The 20,585-nt window shown below is 42.6% G+C and overlaps 2 protein-coding genes across 2 annotated transcripts in view; one reads left to right on the forward strand and one right to left on the reverse strand.

Annotated features, from left to right (window-relative positions):
• LOC121008884 (cytochrome P450 2W1-like) overlaps positions 1-16,800 on the reverse strand; it is a 56,292-nt gene extending 39,492 nt beyond the window's left edge. The window contains exon 1 of the mRNA XM_040441620.1: positions 16,790-16,800. The gene's annotated coding sequence lies outside the window, so the exon portion shown is untranslated. The remainder of the gene's footprint in view (positions 1-16,789) is intronic.
• Positions 25-8,445, forward strand: LOC121008885. Its single transcript, XM_040441621.1, has 2 exons — positions 25-705; positions 7,574-8,445. The coding sequence occupies exons 1-2, from the start codon at positions 215-217 to the stop codon at positions 7,710-7,712; spliced, it is 630 nt and encodes a 209-aa protein (XP_040297555.1). The 5' UTR covers positions 25-214; the 3' UTR covers positions 7,713-8,445.
• Positions 16,801-20,585: the final 3,785 nt, after the last annotated feature.

The raw sequence follows: 20,585 nt of genomic DNA on the forward strand, positions 1-20,585 counted from the left end.
CTTCCCTCAAGTACTACAGAGGTTATTGATTGTGCCAATATGATGGATAGGGCCCCCCCTGATACTCAGTGGGATTGGAAAGAGCACATGAAATTGCTCCACATGCGTCAAGAAATTGAGAAATTTGTGGAGAGATTGGAAAACTCCTATAAGCAGGAGCTATCTGCAGTGAAATGTGCAAGCTATAGAGGAGAGGGTTGAAGAAGTTGCCTCCATGCACGATCATACATCTGCTAAAGTGGATGAATTGGTGGCCCAAGGGGAAACGATTGACCATCACATATGCCATCTATACCATCTTCATGATGATATTGAGAATCGTAGCAGGAGAAATAATGAAAGAATAAGAGGTCTTCCTGAATCTACTAAAATGGAGGACTTGATTCCAACACTCCAAGGCCTATTCAACACCATACTTGAGAGACCAGTTTCTGAGTGGATGGAAATCGACAGAGCCCATAGGACTCTGGCTCCCATCAACCCGGATCCCTCCAAGCCTATAGTTGTCAATTGCCATCTCCATTATTTCTCTGTGAAGGAGGAAATTATGCGCAAGGCCCGTACCTTTTCTACTATTGACTTTGATGGGGCTACCTTAACAATCATGCAAGATCTCTCATGTTTCACTTTGGCCCAGAGGAGAGTCCTTAAACCTATGTTAGATCTCCTCAGAGCAAACAACCTTCTCTATACGTGGGGCTTTCCATTTGTTGTGCCTTTTCATAGGTAAATGCATGATATTCAATTATTCAAGTCAAGATGGGTGTTCATTGCCTTTAAGAGCCATGCTAGTTACAGTTTTGTATGTCTTGAGTAGGCCGAAGTAAGGTCACAAAAAGGTTTCTACTCTTCAGTGTTATTCTTCTCATGAATGTACCAGTCTGAAAAGCCTCCTTGTCTACTTATAAATTTATGACGGGAGATAAAGATAAGCTCTATGCAGCTAGTGATAATTACCTATACAATTAGGTATTTATTAATGAAGCAAAATATATAATATGTATCTATTCATTTAATGAGCCTTAGTTAGTCCTTAGCATAAGACAATCAGTAGGACATACAGTACAGACCAAAAGTTTGGACACACCTTCTCATTCAAAGAGTTTTCTTTATTTTCATGACTATGAAGGCATCAAAACTATGAATTAACACATGTGGAATTATATACATAACAAACAAGTGTGAAACAACTGAAAATATGTCATATTCTAGGTTCTTCAAAGTAGCCACCTTTTGCTTTGATTACTGCTTTGCACACTCTTGGCATTCTCTTGATGAGCTTCAAGAGGTAGTCCCCTGCAATGGTCTTCCAACAGTCTTGATGGAGTTCCCAGAGATGCTTAGCACTTGTTGGCCCTTTTGCCTTCACTCTGCGGTCCAGCTCACCCCAAACCATCTCGACTGGGTTCAGGTCCGGTGACTGTGGAGGCCAGGTCATCTGGCGCAGCACCCCATCACTCTCCTTCTTGGTCAAATAGCCCTTACACTGCGTGCAGAATTATTAGGCAAATGAGTATTTTGACCACATCATCCTCTTTATGCATGTTGTCTTACTCCAAGCTGTATAGGCTCGAAAGCCTACTACCAATTAAGCATATTAGGTGATGTGCATCTCTGTAATGAGAAGGGGTGTGGTCTAATGACATCAACACCCTATATTAGGTGTGCATAATTATCAGGCAACTTCCTTTCCTTTGGCAAAATGGGTCAAAAGAAGGACTTGACAGGCTCAGAAAAGTCAAAAATAGTGAGATATCTTGCAGAGGGATGCAGCACTCTTAAAATTGCAAAGCTTCTGAAGCGTGATCATCGAACAATCAAGCGTTTCATTCAAAATAGTCAACAGGGTCGCAAGAAGCGTATGGAAAAACCAAGGCACAAAATAACTGCCCATGAACTGAGAAAAGTCAAGCGTGCAGCTGCCAAGATGCCACTTGCCACCAGTTTGGCCATATTTCAGAGCTGCAACATCACTGGAGTGCCCAAAAGCACAAGGTGTGCAATACTCAGAGACATGGCCAAGGTAAGAAAGGCTGAAAGACGACCACCACTGAACAAGACACACAAGCTGAAACGTCAAGACTGGGCCAAGAAATATCTCAAGACTGATTTTTCTAAGGTTTTATGGACTGATGAAATGAGAGTGAGTCTTGATGGGCCAGATGGATGGGCCCGTGGCTGGATTGGTAAAGGGCAGAGAGCTCCAGTCCGACTCAGACGCCAGCAAGGTGGAGGTGGAGTACTGGTTTGGGCTGGTATCATCAAAGATGAGCTTGTGGGGCCTTTTCGGGTTGAGGATGGAGTCAAGCTCAACTCCCAGTCCTACTGCCAGTTTCTGGAAGACACCTTCTTCAAGCAGTGGTACAGGAAGAAGTCTGCATCCTTCAAGAAAAACATGATTTTCATGCAGGACAATGCTCCATCACACGCGTCCAAGTACTCCACAGCGTGGCTGGCAAGAAAGGGTATAAAAGAAGAAAATCTAATGACATGGCCTCCTTGTTCACCTGATCTGAACCCCATTGAGAACCTGTGGTCCATCATCAAATGTGAGATTTACAAGGAGGGAAAACAGTACACCTCTCTGAACAGTGTCTGGGAGGCTGTGGTTGCTGCTGCACGCAATGTTGATGGTGAACAGATCAAAACACTGACAGAATCCATGGATGGCAGGCTTTTGAGTGTCCTTGCAAAGAAAGGTGGCTATATTGGTCACTGATTTGTTTTTGTTTTGTTTTTGAATGTCAGAAATGTATATTTGTGAATGTTGAGATGTTATATTGGTTTCACTGGTAAAAATAAATAATTGAAATGGGTATATATTTGTTTTTTGTTAAGTTGCCTAATAATTATGCACAGTAATAGTCACCTGCACACACAGATATCCCCCTAAAATAGCTAAAACTAAAAACAAACTAAAAACTACTTCCAAAAATATTCAGCTTTGATATTAATGAGTTTTTTGGGTTCATTGAGAACATGGTTGTTGTTCAATAATAAAATTAATCCTCAAAAATACAACTTGCCTAATAATTCTGCACTCCCTGTACTTTCAAAGTTTTCCCAATTTTTCGGCTGACTGACTGACCTTCATTTCTTAAAGAAATGATGGCAACTCGTTTTTCTTTACTTAGCTGCTTTTTTCTTGCCATAATACAAATTCTAACAGTCTATTCAGTAGGACTATCAGCTGTGTATCCACCTGAATTCTCCTCAACGCAACGGATGGTCCCAACCCCATTTATAAGGCAAGAAATCCCACTTATTAAACCTGACAGGGCACACCTGTGAAGTGAAAACCATTTCAGGGGACTACCTCTTGAAGCTCATCAAGAGAATGCCAAGAGTGTGCAAAGCAGTAATCAGAGCAAAAGGTGGCTACTTTGAAGAACCTAGAATATGACATATTTTCAGTTGTCTCACACTTGTTTGTTATGTATATAATTCCACATGTGTTAATTCATAGTTTTGATGCTTTCAGTGTGAATCTACAATTTTCATAGTCATGAAAATAAAGAAAACTCTTTGAATGAGGTGTGTCCAAACTTTTGGTCTGTACTGTATATATATATATATATATATATATATATATATGATGGACCACCCAGCTTTCCTAGGAGCAGAAGTGAGATTCCTACTAGGACTTGGTAAGAGACACAGAAAATGATATTTCATTTTATTAAGACTAATTTGATAGTGTGGGTGAAATTATACCATCTAGATTGGCGAATAAATAAATAAATTAATTGATCATTTTCATATTGAGATAGTCTTAGGATATTGTGAGGCTTCATTCTACCTGCAGAAGAATCAAGACTCATAATCTAGAAAAGCATTAAATAATTGCTTAGATATACACTCACCTAAAGAATTATTAGGAACACCTGTTCTATTTCTCATTAATGCAATTATCTAGTCAACCAATCACATGGCAGTTGCTTCAATGCATTTAGGGGTGTGGTCCTGGTCAAGACAATCTCCTGAACTCCAAACTGAATGTCAGAATGGGAAAGAAAGGTGATTTAAGCAATTTTGAGCGTGGCATGGTTGTTGGTGCCAGACGGGCCGGTCTGAGTATTTCACAATCTGCTCAGTTACTGGGATTTTTACGCACAACCATTTCTAGGGTTTACAAATAATGGTGTAAAAAGGGAAAAACATCCAGTATGCGGCAGTCCTGTGGTCAAAAATGCCTTGTGGATGCTAGAGGTCAGAGGAGAATGGGCCGACTCAAGCTGATAGAAGAGCAACGTTGACTGAAATAACCACTCGTTACAACCGAAGTATGCAGGAAAGCATTTGTGAAGCCACAACACGCACAACCTTGAGGCGGATGGGCTACAACAGCAGAAGACCCCACCGGGTACCACTCATCTCCACTACAAATAGGAAAAAGAGGCTACAATTTGCACGAGCTCACCAAAATTGGACTGTTGAAGACTGGAAAAATGTTGCCTGGTCTGATGAGTCTCGATTTCTGTTGAGACATTCAAATGGTAGAATCCGAATTTGGCGTAAACAGAATGAGAACATGTATCCATCCTCTGATGGCTACTTCCAGCAGGATAATGCACCATGTCACAAAGCTCAAATCATTTCAAATTGGTTTCTTGAACATGACAATGAGTTCACTGTACTAAAATGGCCCCCACAGTCACCAGATCTCAACCCAATAGAGCATCTTTGGGATGTGGTGGAACGGGAGCTTCGTGCCCTGGATGTGCATCCGTCAAATCTCCATCAACTGCAAGATGCTATCCTATCAATATGGGCCAACATTTCTAAAGAATGCTATCAGCACCTTGTTGAATCAATGCCACGTAGAATTAAGGCAGTTCTGAAGGCAAAAGGGGGTCCAACACCGTATTAGTATGGTGTTCCTAATAATTCTTTAGGTAAGTGTATATATATATATATATATATATACACTGCGTGCAGAATTATTAGGCAAATGAGTATTTTGACCATATCATCCTCTTTATGCATGTTGTCTTACTCCAAGCTGTATAGGCTCGAAAGCCTACTACCAATTAAGCATATTAGGTGATGTGCATCTCTGTAATGAGAAGGGGTGTGGTCTAATGACATCAACACCCTATATTAGGTGTGCATAATTATTAGGCAACTTCCTTTCCTTTGGCAAAATGGGTCAAAAGAAGGACTTGACAGGCTCAGAAAAGTCAAAAATAGTGAGATATCTTGCAGAGGGATGCAGCACTCTTAAAATTGCAAAGCTTCTGAAGCGTGATCATCGAACAATCAAGCGTTTCATTCAAAATAGTCAACAGGGTCGCAAGAAGCGTGTGGAAAAACCAAGGCGCAAAATAACTGCCCATGAACTGAGAAAAGTCAAGCGTGCAGCTGCCAAGATGCCACTTGCCACCAGTTTGGCCATATTTCAGAGCTGCAACATCACTGGAGTGCCCAAAAGCACAAGGTGTGCAATACTCAGAGACATGGCCAAGGTAAGAAAGGCTGAAAGACGACCACCACTGAACAAGACACACAAGCTGAAACGTCAAGACTGGGCCAAGAAATATCTCAAGACTGATTTTTCTAAGGTTTTATGGACTGATGAAATGAGAGTGAGTCTTGATGGGCCAGATGGATGGGCCTGTGGCTGGATTGGTAAAGGGCAGAGAGCTCCAGTCCGACTCAGACGCCAGCAAGGTGGAGGTGGAGTACTGGTTTGGGCTGGTATCATCAAAGATGAGCTTGTGGGGCCTTTTCGGGTTGAGGATGGAGTCAAGCTCAACTCCCAGTCCTATTGCCAGCTTCTAGAAGACACCTTCTTCAAGCAGTGGTACAGGAAGAAGTCTGCATCCTTCAAGAAAAACATGATTTTCATGCAGGACAATGCTCCATCACACGCGTCCAAGTACTCCACAGCGTGGCTGGCAAGAAAGGGTATAAAAGAAGAAAATCTAATGACATGGCCTCCTTGTTCACCTGATCTGAACCCCATTGAGAACCTGTGGTCCATCATCAAATGTGAGATTTACAAGGAGGGAAAACAGTATACCTCTCTGAACAGTGTCTGGGAGGCTGTGGTTGCTGCTGCACGCAATGTTGATGGTGAACAGATCAAAACACTGACAGAATCCATGGATGGCAGGCTTTTGAGTGTCCTTGCAAAGAAAGGTTGCTATATTGGTCACTGATTTGTTTTTGTTTTGTTTTTGAATGTCAGAAATGTATATTTGTGAATGTTGAGATGTTATATTGGTTTCACTGGTAAAAATAAATAATTGAAATGGGTATATATTTGTTTTTTGTTAAGTTGCCTAATAATTATGCACAGTAATAGTCACCTGCACACACAGATATACCCCTAAAATAGCTAAAACTAAAAACAAACTAAAAACTACTTCCAAAAATATTCAGCTTTGATATTAATGAGTTTTTTGGGTTCATTGAGAACATGGTTGTTGTTCAATAATAAAATTAATCCTCAAAAATACAACTTGCCTAATAATTCTGCACTCCCTGTATATATATTGATAGAACATTCTTCGCCAAGCTAAGTGATGTATTCCCACAGGAAAGACTTGTTTCAAAGGGTTTCTACCACTTCGTTTCACATATTTAGCTGTCAGACACTAGCGATCCGCTAGTGTCTGCTCTAACAAACCATCCTAATATAATAGGTTTTGGGGCAGCCGTTTCGCTAAAAAAAGAACTTATATCGATATGCTAATGAGCCTCTAGGTGCTATGGGGGCGTCATTAGCACCTAGAGGCTCGGTCTACCTTCACAAACTGCCGCCGCCCAGCGCGTCCCTCCAGCCCGCCCATCTCCTCCGGAATGCGATCCTCCCTGTGAGCGTATGTATTCAGCGCATGCGCAGTGAATGTCTGACCGCTTCCAAGCACAGACATCTCCACTGCGCCTGTTCCTCGGAGCACTATGACATCATCGGTGCAGGCGCAGTGGAGATGTCTAAGCAGGGAAGCGGTCAGACATTCACTGCGCATGCGCCGAATACAGACGCGCGCGGGGAGGATCGTATTCAGCAGGAGATGGGCGGGCTGGAGGGACGCGCTGGGCGGCGGCAGTTTGTGAAGGTAGACCGAGCCTCTAGGTGCTAATGACGCCCCCATAGCACCTAGAGGCTCATTAGCATATCGATATAAGTTCTTTTTTTTAGCGAAACGGCTGCCCCAAAACCTATTATATTAGGATGGTTTGTTAGAGCAGACACTAGCGGATCGCTAGTGTCTGACAGCTAAATATAGAAACCCTTTAAGTCCTTCCCATTTAAGATATGGTCTAGCAAGATCCTAGATCCCTGTTATTTGTAACCAATAAATCTGCATATTTTTATAATACCTATGTATTATTGTATAATGTAGAACTACATGTTTATCATTAACGTCATCTCACGTCAAAAAGAACTTATTATCTGAGGAAATAGTCGGACTCAGATGTGAATTGTATCAATTAGGTTGTCTACAATTCACCAGGTCATGATTTTAAGAATTTATGACAAATTTTATAAAAAATCTTTTTTTATGGTTAATTATTTTTATGACCATAATTAATAATTCTTAATTGAATTATTACTTCCCGACACATTCCAGCTAGTAGTCCGCAAGAACGGTCAATGTATTGAGTTGCGGGGTCCAAAGGATCTGCCATTGTTCATCGCAGCGTTGGACCTCCCCATGATTCAGCTCCCAGATTGGTATAGCTTACCTCCACTGCCTTCTTGATCCCTCATGCGGAGACCCAGGATTCCAGGAGCAACCTACAGCGGCAAAGCAGCACTACCCAACCCACCTGAAACTGTCAGAGGACTTCAGGAAAAGTATATTCTGTTTTTTCCAGATGTCATAGAAAGTATTCTACCCATTAGGCAGAGACACTCGCCTAACAATAAGAGGGCTCTTTACCTTTCACAGCTCAGCTCCATGTTTGATATATTTTTTGTCTTTTGGTGTATCCTTCACCTAAAGTTCTCTGTGATGCAATAGTAATGCATATGTTTGCCTTATTGCCAGTTTGGTGGCTCTGATTGTAGGGTGGCAACATCCTGCTTGTTAATTATCTATTTTATTATCTAGTTTCTCAGCCTCGGGGTGGCTCCTCTGCTCTGTCGTTGGAAGTCCGTCTTCTACCCAGGGATTCGTCTTTACCTAGTTAAAGATGGTGAACTCCACAGAGGATTTGAATTGTTTTGCTTTTCTGGGCAGGTTAGATACTGCACAGTACTAGTGACATTTCCCTGTCACTATATTTGGAGTTTTTACTCTAATCCCCCTTCCCCCCCTTTATTTTTTCCTTTAGTGCTGCACAAGTGATTTCTCAATCTCTTCTCTATCTCTTTTATTCTCTTTTCTATTCTGTTCCTTTCCTTCCCTGGTCGATCTTTCCCTATCCCATCCTTACATTTGAGAATATGGCTCCAACTAGTGTCAGACTTGCCTTGCTAAATGTTAGGGGATTCAATATTCCTGAAAAACGCTCTAAGGTCTTGTATCACATGCACAGAGAGAGGGTCCAGGAAACACACTTTAATTACTCCATTCACATGTCCGCAACGTGTTTTGCGGATCCACGGAGCCGCAAAACACGGAAAGCGGCAATGTGCGTTTCACATTTTGCGGACCGCACATTGCCGGCACTAATAGAATATGCCTGTTCTTGTCCGCAATTGTGGACAAGAATAGGACATGTTCTATTTTTTTGCGGAACGGAAGTGCGGACCCGGAAGTGCGGATCCGCAATTCCGTGTCCGGGCAGCACGATGTGCTGCCCCATAGGAATGAATGGGTCCGCAATTCCGTTCCGCAAATTGCGGAACGAAATTGCGGATGTGGAAAAGGTCTTATGCCTGGCATATATTTTAAATATTACTCTTACTGGTCTCATAGTACCAATCCTGACTCTAATCGAAAGTGGTCTCTATTGCTTTACATAAATCTTTGCCTTATACTTGACGAATGGACAGTTCCTTTTTCTGAAACTAAGGAAGGATCCATGAGAAAATGTACACCATCGGGAACCTAAACTTACCAAACCTAAGACAAAGTAAAGTGTTAACAGGCATCTTATTCAAATTGGGGTCATGCTGAAGGGGTCATATTGCTAGGGGGCGACTTCAACATGATTCTGGAGTCCTCGTTGAACTCCACCACAGGCAAATCTATGGTCCCTCGCATGGCAATTTCTCGGGCAAAACATTTTACATTCCAGACAACTGGTAGACGTATGGTGCATGTTACATCCTAAGGAGCGTGATTATACCTATTTTTCTCCAGCTCATCAATCTTAGGGCTCATGCACACAAACGTATGTATTTTGCGGTCCGTAAAAAACGGATCCACAAAAAATATGGATGACGTCTGTGTGCATTCTGTATTTTACGGAACAGCTGGCCCCTAATAGAACAGTACTATCCTTGTCCGTTATTTTTGCGGAACGGAAATACGGACATACGGACATGGAATGCACAGGGAGTAACTTCAGTTTTTTTGTGGACCCATTGAAATGAATGGTTTCGCATACGGTCTGCAAAAAAAAAACGGAGCTGACACGGAAAGAAAATACATTTGTGTGCATGAGCCCTTACAGTAGGTTAGATATGTTCCTGATTTTTCATCACACCCTGAACCTCCATTCAAAAACATCTATAGGGATTTCCATCTGGATCGACCACTCCCAGGTATTCCTATCTTGGAGTTGCTGGGAATGGTGGCTAGAGAATGGACCTGGTGCCTAAATGAAGCTCTCCTCTGTGATGAAGTATGTCTGGGCGCTCTACAGTCGGCCTTTAAGGGTTTTATGACTGATCATTCATCTGATCCTACGGCTCTTCCTCTGCAATGGGAAGCATTAAAATGCGTTATACGTATTCATCCAACATGGGGATAGACTCAAGAGGGATCGGGCTGCCAAAGGACAGCAGTTACTAACTCAGGTAGCTGCATTAGAACACTCACATGAACAATCTTTGCATTTTGGGCTTTTCTCTGAGCTTTCCCTGGTCAGAGATCAGCTTCAGAATGTTTTCACTGAGTCTACTTGCGGAAACGCTGAATGCTTTCGCAGTTATCTATTTGAGAATGCCAACAAACCTGGGAAAGCTCTAGCGAGACTTATACATCCTCACCAACAAGGGAGTTACATTCCTACTATTAAAGATATGATAGGCACATCATTTCACCATCCACGCCAAATAGCTGAGGTCTTTAAATCATATTTCAAATCACTATATAACATTAGGGGCCATCACTATAAAACCTAGATAACCGTATCAAAACCTATTTAGTAGAACGTCGTTGCCTTTAGTTTCAGAAGATGTTAGTTCTACAGTGGAGGAAGACTTCTCAGAGACAGGCAGAGAAGCTAGGGATAACACTAAATGCACTATCAATCTTATTTCCCGGGCACGTAGTCATCATGTCCCTTTATGTCTCTTATCAGTGGCTGATGAAAAATCATTCGATTGGGTACATTGGAGATTTATGATAGCCTCTCTGAAACAAATAAGTACAGGACCTGGCTTTGTGGATAGGGTTTGTGCCATGTACACCAACTCCACGGCCCAAGTCCGTCTTTTACTATTAAAAATGGGACTCGACAAGGATGCCCCCTCTCACCCCTATTGTATGCATTGGTAATTGGAATACAGGTCGGAGATCATTCACACAAACTGGCACTTTATGTGGATGCTCTCCTCCTTTATGTGTCGAAGCCTCTCCCTCCCATCCATTTTTAGCGAATTTAAGCGGTTTGGTCAGCAATTTCAAGATTAATCTCAGCAAAAGTGAAATGCTGAATATATTGCTCCCCTTGACTGATGTGCACCTTGTACAAAGCAATTTCTCTTTTCGTTGGCATTGACCAAACCTAGAATTAAGGGGGGAGCAGGACTACCTGATCTTAAGCTGTACCATGCTTCGGCGATTGATCTTAAACTGGTCTAATAAGTAATCTCTGAAACTTTAGGTCCAAATAGAACAAGAACTCTCCCCAAAGGATCTACTGGTTGCTCCATGGGTGATCCAGGATGATAGACCACCATTAGAGGAGTGGCCCTTCCTAGTTCGTCACGCTCTTACTCAATGGAATACCTGTGTCTTGAAGTTTCAGATCTCACAGAGACCAGGTCCTATGATGCCTCTTTTAGGCAATCCTGCTTTCATCCCTGCACTAAGCGTGGATACGTTTCTGATATGGGATAAATCTTCATGCCCACGGGTCCGAGATGCAATGAGAGATAAAAAGAATAGTGTCTTTTGAGTCCCTCAGTTTTAGAGGTTCTTTATGGCTTTCATACTCCCAATTGAGATCCTTCTTAGATAGATTACTCAGCCATGGGCATCGGCATGACTTAACTGACTTCGACAATCTCTTTCTGCATCCCGGAACTCACTTCAGAGTCCAGACTGTTGTCACAGATGTACAGGATTCTGTTAGATCGGAGCAATGCAGGCATAGCTCTTTATTTTTGAAAGTGGGTAGCAGACCTACAGCTTACTTTTACATCGGATAACGTTCAAGATGTGTGCTTTCTCTAATGGATTATCTCTAGCTGTCCATGCAAAAGAGAAGAACTTAAAGATTATCTTCAGGTGGTATTACTGTCAGACGACCCTCCATAGCATGTTCCCTTCTGTATCCAACTTATGTTGGAGATGTAGACAGGAGGAAGGAACCATGTTACATATCTTGCCCTACCATAAGTAAATTTTGGGACATAGTGCTTCAAGTTTACAGTAAATTCTCAAGGAAAAAAGTGCCCAACCTACCTAAAGTGACTCTTCTCTCGCTTTTACCAGGGATTTTAGCTCAAAGGAAAATGCAGAAAAAGAAAAATGCACTGAGGTTCTTTCTCACAGTGGTATGATTGGTTACCCCGAGACATTGGAAATCTAGGTTTCCACCCTCTCTCTGTGAATGGGCTGCTGAGCTACGACATCTATTTAAAATGGAGGAACTACTAAGGAGTACATGTTTTACCTTAGGTGGAGCTCCCTTTCTCTGTTTCTATACTCTACAGATTTCTCTAGCCTCGTATGAGAGCTTTCCAAGTGACACCAAACTGCTGGTACCGTGGCTTTATTATTTATTGCTGTGGTTGAGACAGGTCTGATTTCCATTCATCAAGGTGCTGGAACATATGGTCCCTAACCCTTCCTGCTTATTCCTTACTTCAATTCCTCTCTATACGCTCCTGAATTCCTTTTTTATTTGTCTTTCTTTCTTTTATGGTTGTTTTATTTTGCTTCGGATTTGAATATTTCCGATGACATTCATAGGATTGTGGAGGATGACAATAACAAGTATATTTTCATTGCCTGAAATGCTTCTCCACAATAGTAGACTGTGATTGAAATTTAGCTAATGCCTTTAGCAACAGATTGTACTTGTCTGCTGTCATAATGATGTCTAGTTTTTTTTTTGAACATGTCAGCTTTTTCGACGCTATTGTAATTGTCTAACATCTTTATTCAATAAAATGAGAGTAAATCTAAGTATTTTTCAAAAAAGAGATTTATTTATTTATTTTAATTTTGTTCATTGTGGATACACCTGTTTCCGGCTCAGGACATCTCTAGCACCTGTTGTTTGGACATCCAACAGAGACAAGGCGGTGAGCATAATCTGTTTCCTTCTGTGAGTTTGCTATTTGCTATTGCAGTTATACTGCCTTTTATCTGTCCCCTGCTTAACCCCCCCCCCCAACCAACTGGATATATGTAGGGTCCAAGTTATTACTCTACTAACTTCTTTCAACTCCTTCACAATATCTGCAAAGTAATATAACTACTTCTCTCTATACTGATCACCATATAATAACCTACACCACACATCCACAAAAAAATAGAAACCAGGTTTTATACATACACCTCCAGAACAGCTGCCATATATCTTCTACTCCCTAAGTACCAGGGACGTACAGTAACTATAATTCATAGGGCCCCATAGCAAAATAACATGGGGCCCCACCACCTAGTGTCAGTGGCGTCGCTAGGGAGGGCCAGAGGGGGCCACCCCCCCCCTACATCATGCTGTGACCCCCCATGTGCCCCCCTAACTAAAATGCCCCCCCAAGTGAGCCGCCGCAGTCGGGGACAGGGAGATGAGCGCTTCCATTGCGCTCATCTCCATAGTCATCTGCCTGCCTGTGCTGCGGCGTGTCCCAGGGGAGGGAGAGGCGTGTCCCTTCCCCTTCCTCTGATAGGCTGCAGGCACTAGGCCGACAGCCTATCAGAGGCCGGCGCAGGCGGCGCGATGACGTCATCGTGCCGCCTGAGCCATACAGCGCGGGACACAGGCCGGAAGAGGCCTGCATCGCATCGCTGACATGGAGGTAAGTATGAGTTTTTTTTGTTTTTTTTTACAATAGTGTTACTGGCACATTGGGGGGCTTTATTAGTGGCACATTGGGGGGGGCTTATTAGTGGCACATTGGGGGGCTTATTAGTGGCACATTGGGGGGGGCTTATTACTGGCACATTGGGGGGGCTTATTACTGGCACATTGGGGGGGCTTATTACTGGCACATTGGGGGGGCTAATTACTGGCACATTGGGGGGGGGCTTATTACTGGCACATTGGGGGGCTTATTACTGGCACATTGGGGGGAGGCTTATTACTGGCACATTGAGGGGGCTTATTACTAGCACATTGGGGGGCTTATTACTGGCACATTGGGGGGCTTATTACTGGCACATTGGGGGCTTATTACTGGCAATGTTGGGGGGCTTATTACTGGCACATGATGGGGGGCTTATTAGTGGCACATGATGGGGGGCTTATTAGTGGCACGTGATGAGGGCTTATTACTGGCACGTGATGGGGGGCTCTTGTTACTGGCACGTGATGGGGGGCTTATTACTGGCACATTGGGGGGCTCTTGTTACTGGCACGTGATAGGGGGCTCTTGTTACTGGCACGTGATGGGGCACATGTTACTGGCACGTGATGGGGGCACTTGTTACTGGCACGTTATTGGTGGGCACTATAGGGGCATCTACTGAGGCCACAAAGAAGGGGTATTTTATATGGGGGGCTCTGTACAGTAGCATTTTATACTGGGACACATTATGGTGGGTACTATGGGGAAGGGGGGAGAGGAGTACTAAGGAGTCATCTACGGGGGGCACTAAGAAGGGGTATTTTATACTTGCAAATCATGGGGGACACTGAGGGCATCTACTGGGGCACGATATATGGGGCATTTTATACTGGTACAAGGAGGGAGAGGAGCACTATGGGGGCATTTACTGGGGGCACTATATAGGGGTATTTTATACTGGCACATTATGGGGGCACTATGGGGACATTAGCTCAACTGGGGCATTAGAAGGGGGTATTTTTTGCACTGTCACATTATAAGGATAATTATTTCTACTGGGGGGGCATTATGGTGGACTTTATTACTCCCCATGGTATGACCCCCTAGTAGCAGCACCAGCCTCTCCCTGCTCTGCTATCCCTCTGCCCTTCTCCAAATCCTTATTATGAAATCTTTCTCATTAGGATGAAACACAACATCAGCTCCACCGAGCCCCGGCCAAAGTGTTGAAGTGATGTCCGAGATCCCCAAGGGCCAAGCCAAGTAATTGTAAGTTTTCATGTGAAATATGTTTATGTTCTTCACATATAGCCTACACTGTACAGTATACCTATACACTGTGCCACACAATGTACAGTATACCGCTACACTGTGCCACACAATGTACAGTATACAGCTACACTGTGCCACACAATGTACAGTATACCTCTACACTGTGCCACACAATGTACAGTATACCTCTACACTGTGCCACACAATGTACAGTATACCTCTACACTGTGCCACACAATATACAGTATACCTCTACACTGTGCCACACAATATACAGTATACCTCTACACTGTGTAGTCTGTTCTATAAGCACCCTTGTTCTGTGGCAGCGGACAGAAAATAATCTGGAAGTGCCCCTCCCGAGACCAGGCTCTGGATCCGCCACTGGACCGCTCACAGGAGTGTACATTTCTTCTAAACTGTAATCCGTATCCTCTGACCTGCAGAAATCAGCGCTCGCTCGGTAACAACTAACAGGCAGTAACTGTAGGCTGTAGCCTGGCCCTGTTACCGAAGCTCGCTGAGTGGTGTAAGGTTAAGGTACTAGCGGAGATGAGCAGCCACTTAATCCTGATTTAAAGTTACTGCAGGATATGGATTACAGTTTAGAAATGTCAAATGTACACTCCTGTGAGTTGGCGGGGAGGGGGATCTGTGGATGACACTGTTATAGAGGGGGAAATAGGGATGACATTGTTATAGGGAGGGCGGTCTGTGGATGACACTGTCATGGGGTGGATCAGTGGATGACACATATAGCATAAGATGCTATATACGGTATGTGTCATCCACAGATCCCCCCCATAGCAGTGTCATCCACAGCCCCCCCCCCCCCAAAGCAGTGCCATCCACAGATCCCCCTCCCTATAAAAGTGTCATCCACAGGCAGCTAGGACTTGTTGAAATCTGAGTGATTTTTTTAATATTTTTTTTTAAACCACAGACAGCAGGACTTTTCTTCCCTGTTGCTGTTTTAGGTATTGGGTAAAGTATCGCAGCATTTCTAAGCGTACTTGTGTAAATGTATCGTTGTCATAGCTGCCCCCCCCTACTTTTGTCCTGGCCCCCAGTGTGCCCCCCCCAAAATTTGAAAGCTAGAGTAGCCACTGCCTAGTGTAAGCAAATAAAAACAGCAGCATAAGTAGCAATAATAAAGGTATGAAAAATTGTGCCAAATATCAGAAGACCACATTATAGCAAAAAGCCACCATATTATTATTATCCACAAAAAGTTACAATGTTTTGAACCGGATAGGGTCCCCGCCAATTTTTGGGCTCTATGGAAAGTCCTATGGCTTTAGTTATGCGGATGCTACTTACCGTATATACTTAAAGGGGTTGTCTCACCTGAGACATTGATGGCATATTTCTAGAATATGCCACCAATGTCAGATAGGTTCGCATCCCACTTCTGTGACCTGCAGCCATCTCCAGAATGGGACCCCTGAAGTGAGCGGAGAGCAGCCCCCCATGCGTGGCCGCCCTCCATTAATTTCTACAAATCTGCCAAAAATAGCCGAGCGCCGGATCGTTATCTCTGGCAGTCCATAGAAGTTAATGGAGCAGTGGTTGGTGTGCTCTTCTTCACTTTCGGGGGCCGGTTATAGAGAAAGGGGGACCCTAGCGATATGCCACCAACGAACCTTTTAACTTTCCTTTTTTTACTAAACAAGGGGAAATATTTTCAAAATAAAGGATTATCTTTCCTCCTTACTGCTACGAGGTAACTTAAAGGGGTATTCCCATCTCAGACTTTGGGGGCATATCGCTAGGGCCCTGCACCTATACTTAAAACAGAGCCCGCAAAGTGATAATAGTGCACCACACATGTGCGGCCACCTGCCATTCATACTGAAAAAAATGTAAAACTTTGGAAAAAACTTCTGACCCCAGTAAATTTTAATTTTTATGTGTATTTTTTAGATTTATATACTGCATACTGTGCCCATTGTGATGCATACAGATACTGTACATAGAGGTATGCTGAAACCACAATGTGTGTGTGCTTCCTTGTGAGCGACACCAATAAGCCTATTGATCTCGTTACTGTAACCACTATGCAATGTACCCTCTTCAAGATTTGCACCTCCTCAAAGTAATAGTAAAGTTATGTTGAACTTTACATACTGCAGATAAATATATTGGGTGGATAGCACTCCAAAAAGTCCAAGTATATGGGTGCACGCCTCTAAGAGATTTGGTGCAATTCACCCCAAAATAGGTAATCCAAAATAGAAGAGGGATAGCGCAGCACTCCAAACTTTGTGTAAAGAATCAGTTCCCCTTTATTCCAGATGCAACGTTTAGGCTGACAGCTTTTTTCAAGCATGAAGAAGGCTATATCAGCTGAACCGCTGCATCTGGCATAAAGGAGAACTGAGTCTTTGCACAAAGTCAGGTCCCATTCTTGGTCATGGGACCACCGCAACCAATCACTGGCTTCAGCAGTCATGTGTAGAAGAATGACGTGTCACTGCTTTTGCCTCTGTGGTGAAATGCTGTTCTTGCACATGCTGTTCTTGCACATGTGACTGATGAAGCAAATGATTGGCTGCAGTAGTCTTGTCACCGAGTATGAGACCTCATCAGTTCCAGTCCAGCGGGGACCACCAGGAGCTGCAATGTTAGAATGGAGAAAAGGTGAATGAGGTTGTTGTTGTTTTTTTTTTACATTTTTCACACTCCTTCCTGACTACCATTCATGTTTGACTACGGTAATCTCAGACAACCACTTTAAATTTATCATGTCAACTGGAAACGGGAGGTAAAGATTTATCTCCAAACACAATAAAAAAATATAAAAATGCAGATACAAATAGTTTCAGTTTGATGTTTTTATTGCATTAGAAGTAACCGTAATATTGTATTATATATTATATCTTTTCTGTCTTTCTTTCTACAAACACACATATTTTTATTTTTTATTTTTTTTTATAACAAAGAAAACCAAAACAACCAACCCCTCTCCTCTGCATAACACACAGGTAACCTGAAAGTGCATCAGATCTGTAAGAGCCCAGAAAGTCCATCTCGGCATCCAATTCTGGTCCTATGCCCAGCCGCCCATCTCCAAACAGAACTGCCCCAAACAGATATATAGCATATACATGAAGATATTACAGATGGCAGTCATATCACAGATGAGAAACAAGAGCCCCCCCACACACACACAATGGCACAAGTCTCGCTCCTTTACAAAAATATACATGGAACCACCAATCACCCAAACTTGCTCTAGTCTCACGGAATGGGCAAAAAAGCAGACATTGATTGCAAACTGTACTAGGCCCAAGCAGTACCTGGATATCCTGGGAGGCAAAGCCAGAGGATTCAATCCAAGGTTTCCAAACCCTTTCAAATTTATTAATTTCTACTCTAAAATCCTTTTTTTCTATCTTTAAAAGCCCCCCCCCCCCCCCCCCCCCCCCCCCCCCCCCCCCCCCCCCCCCCCACCCCCCCGTCCTTTTCCTATTTATAACACTGGTGTCTTCTTCTGTGGCAAAGCCACCTTTGGACCCTTCAGACAACATGGATGCAACCACTACCTCCACTGTTGTAAACATCTCACTGGCTACAGGTTGTCCTATTCCCACCCATGTTGACACTCCTTCTATTTCCTTCCATTGTGATACTGTATGACTGGCTGAAGTTTGTTCTATTAATTTAATGATGCCCTTGATTCTTCCTTGGAGAAAGCTTTAAGCAAAATGTGGGTTAGAATATTAGTGTCCGAAGCGGCATGGCATTTAAGACTTTCAAGAGACTTGAAGGAAGATGCTATGTTGCTCAGACTCTAGTGTAGAGCAATGACATACAGACATTTTCATTGTGAGAGCTATCTACAAAGTCTAAAGATTAGTATCAAATAGTTAGAAAAGGCTCCACCAGCAAACTACTGGAGCTCAGCCTTTCAGTTACCAGCTGAAAAAGAGGAATAAATCAATAATAATAATATAGGCTGGCTCACAGTATTTTTGCATAAAATTTATTAATACACTAAATCAATACAAACTGACTTGGTGTCAGTATCAGCATACATACATAAACAAATGTGTAAATAGGTATAAAAGTGCGGAGCTCTCGCACAAACCTATATAACCGGAGTACTCCTAGGAATGAGACCTAATGGCTAGAGTTAGGCTGCAAGGGGTAATCTAATGAACCGCTCAAATGTCCATGATTATAGATACCAATTTGCCAAATAGTTGGAACCAGAGGTTCAAGATTGTCCTTGTTGTAATTTCCCACAAGGGGGACTCTGTGTTTAAATGTCGTCTGATAGGGAGTGTCTCTGACATTTTCCCTATCCAAGGAAGTATATCCACCACTAGAGTCACTCAAAGAACCGATACTAGTAACACAGAAGATAGACCCAACACCGAATATGCGGCCCAAAATATTCACAGCACAAGCACAGATACACAATCCTTTTACACAACTGAACACAAGTACACGCAAAAGAGAACACGAAGAAGCAGAACAAAACGAGGGTCCACAACAAAAGATAGTGAAATCACAGGAGACAATATAATGAACTTGAGCACAAGGGAACTAACCCCTTCACAAAAATCATTACTGTCAAAAGGGTTAAAATTTGCCCCGAGTGCTAAACTCAATAAATTTGATTCATACATTGCAATTGAGAAATATATTAAAAAATTATGCTGTAAAAAGTACTTCATGAAAAACAGTATATACCAACCTGAAATAGTGTCAACTAAATATCAGCATGTTGATGTAAAACTTAAATCTAAGATGTACCCCAAACAAGAATTAAGTAAGGAACTGGTTACCTTTAGAGGAGCTGTTGAAGCAGACATAAGAAAATTAATCCAAAACAAAAGGGAAATATAAACCTTTCCCAACAAGAAATACAGGCAATTAAACAATTGCAGAAAGACCTAGAGATCACAATACGCCCAGCCGACAAGGGAGGGGCGATTGTGATCCTGGACACTGAAAAATATAATAAAGAGTGTCTGAGCCAGTTGTCTGATATTACAACTTACACTCAACTACATGAGGACCCCTTAAATTTATATTGCAAACAATTGTCATTGTTGTGCAATAAAGCAAAAGAAACAGGAATTCTAAATGATATGGAATGTAATTTCATCCTGGGCACACAAAAAAGATTACCCATTTTCTACTGTATCCCCAAGATACATAAGGATCCGGTCAACCCTCCTGGAAGGCCAATTGTCTCTGGCATAGGATCTTTAACATCAAACCTATCTCAATATCTAGATAGGTTTTTGCAACCCTATGTCAGAGACACTCCTTCGTATCTTGGGGATACCTCTACAGTAGTTAAAATGTTGGAAGATATGTACTGTCACCCAGATTGGATGCTTGCTACATTGGACGTAAGTTCTTTGTATACAAGCATCAATCACAATCAGGTTATACAGGCAGTGTCTAAAATCCTATCACAAAAAGGGAATCTGGCGACCAAGCAACTTCAGTTTATACTGGATGGGATCAATTTTGTGCTGAATCACAATTATTTTCAATTTGGGTCCAATTATTATTTACAGACTACTGGCACCGCCATGGGTACCAGGTTCGCTCCGAGCTATGCCAATTTATTTATGGCAGCTTGGGAACAAGATATCATCACCCCTAAGCTTGGAGCGGACCTGGTCCTATGGCGGCACTATATAGATGATATCCTGTTAGTCTGGAAAGGATCCCATTCATCATTGTTAAAGTTCATAAGTAACATTAATACCAATGAACTAAACTTGAAATTTACAGCCAATATTGATCCACACACAGTAAACTTTTTGGATCTGCATATTGAAAAGAAAGAGGAAACATTTGCCTGTAGCACTTACCAAAAAGATGTGGCCAAAAACAGCTTCATTCTGAATACAAGTTGTCATCTCCCAAGATGGCTCTTGAATGTCCCCTATAGCCAATTCAGGCGCTTAAGAAGAAATTGCACGGTTGATGGACAGTTTGAGGCAGAGGCACTGAACATGAAAACACAGTTCCTACTAAAAGA

This window comes from Bufo bufo, chromosome 7 (genome assembly GCF_905171765.1).
Source record: "Bufo bufo chromosome 7, aBufBuf1.1, whole genome shotgun sequence".
In the NCBI taxonomy this organism is placed as follows: domain Eukaryota; kingdom Metazoa; phylum Chordata; class Amphibia; order Anura; family Bufonidae; genus Bufo; species Bufo bufo.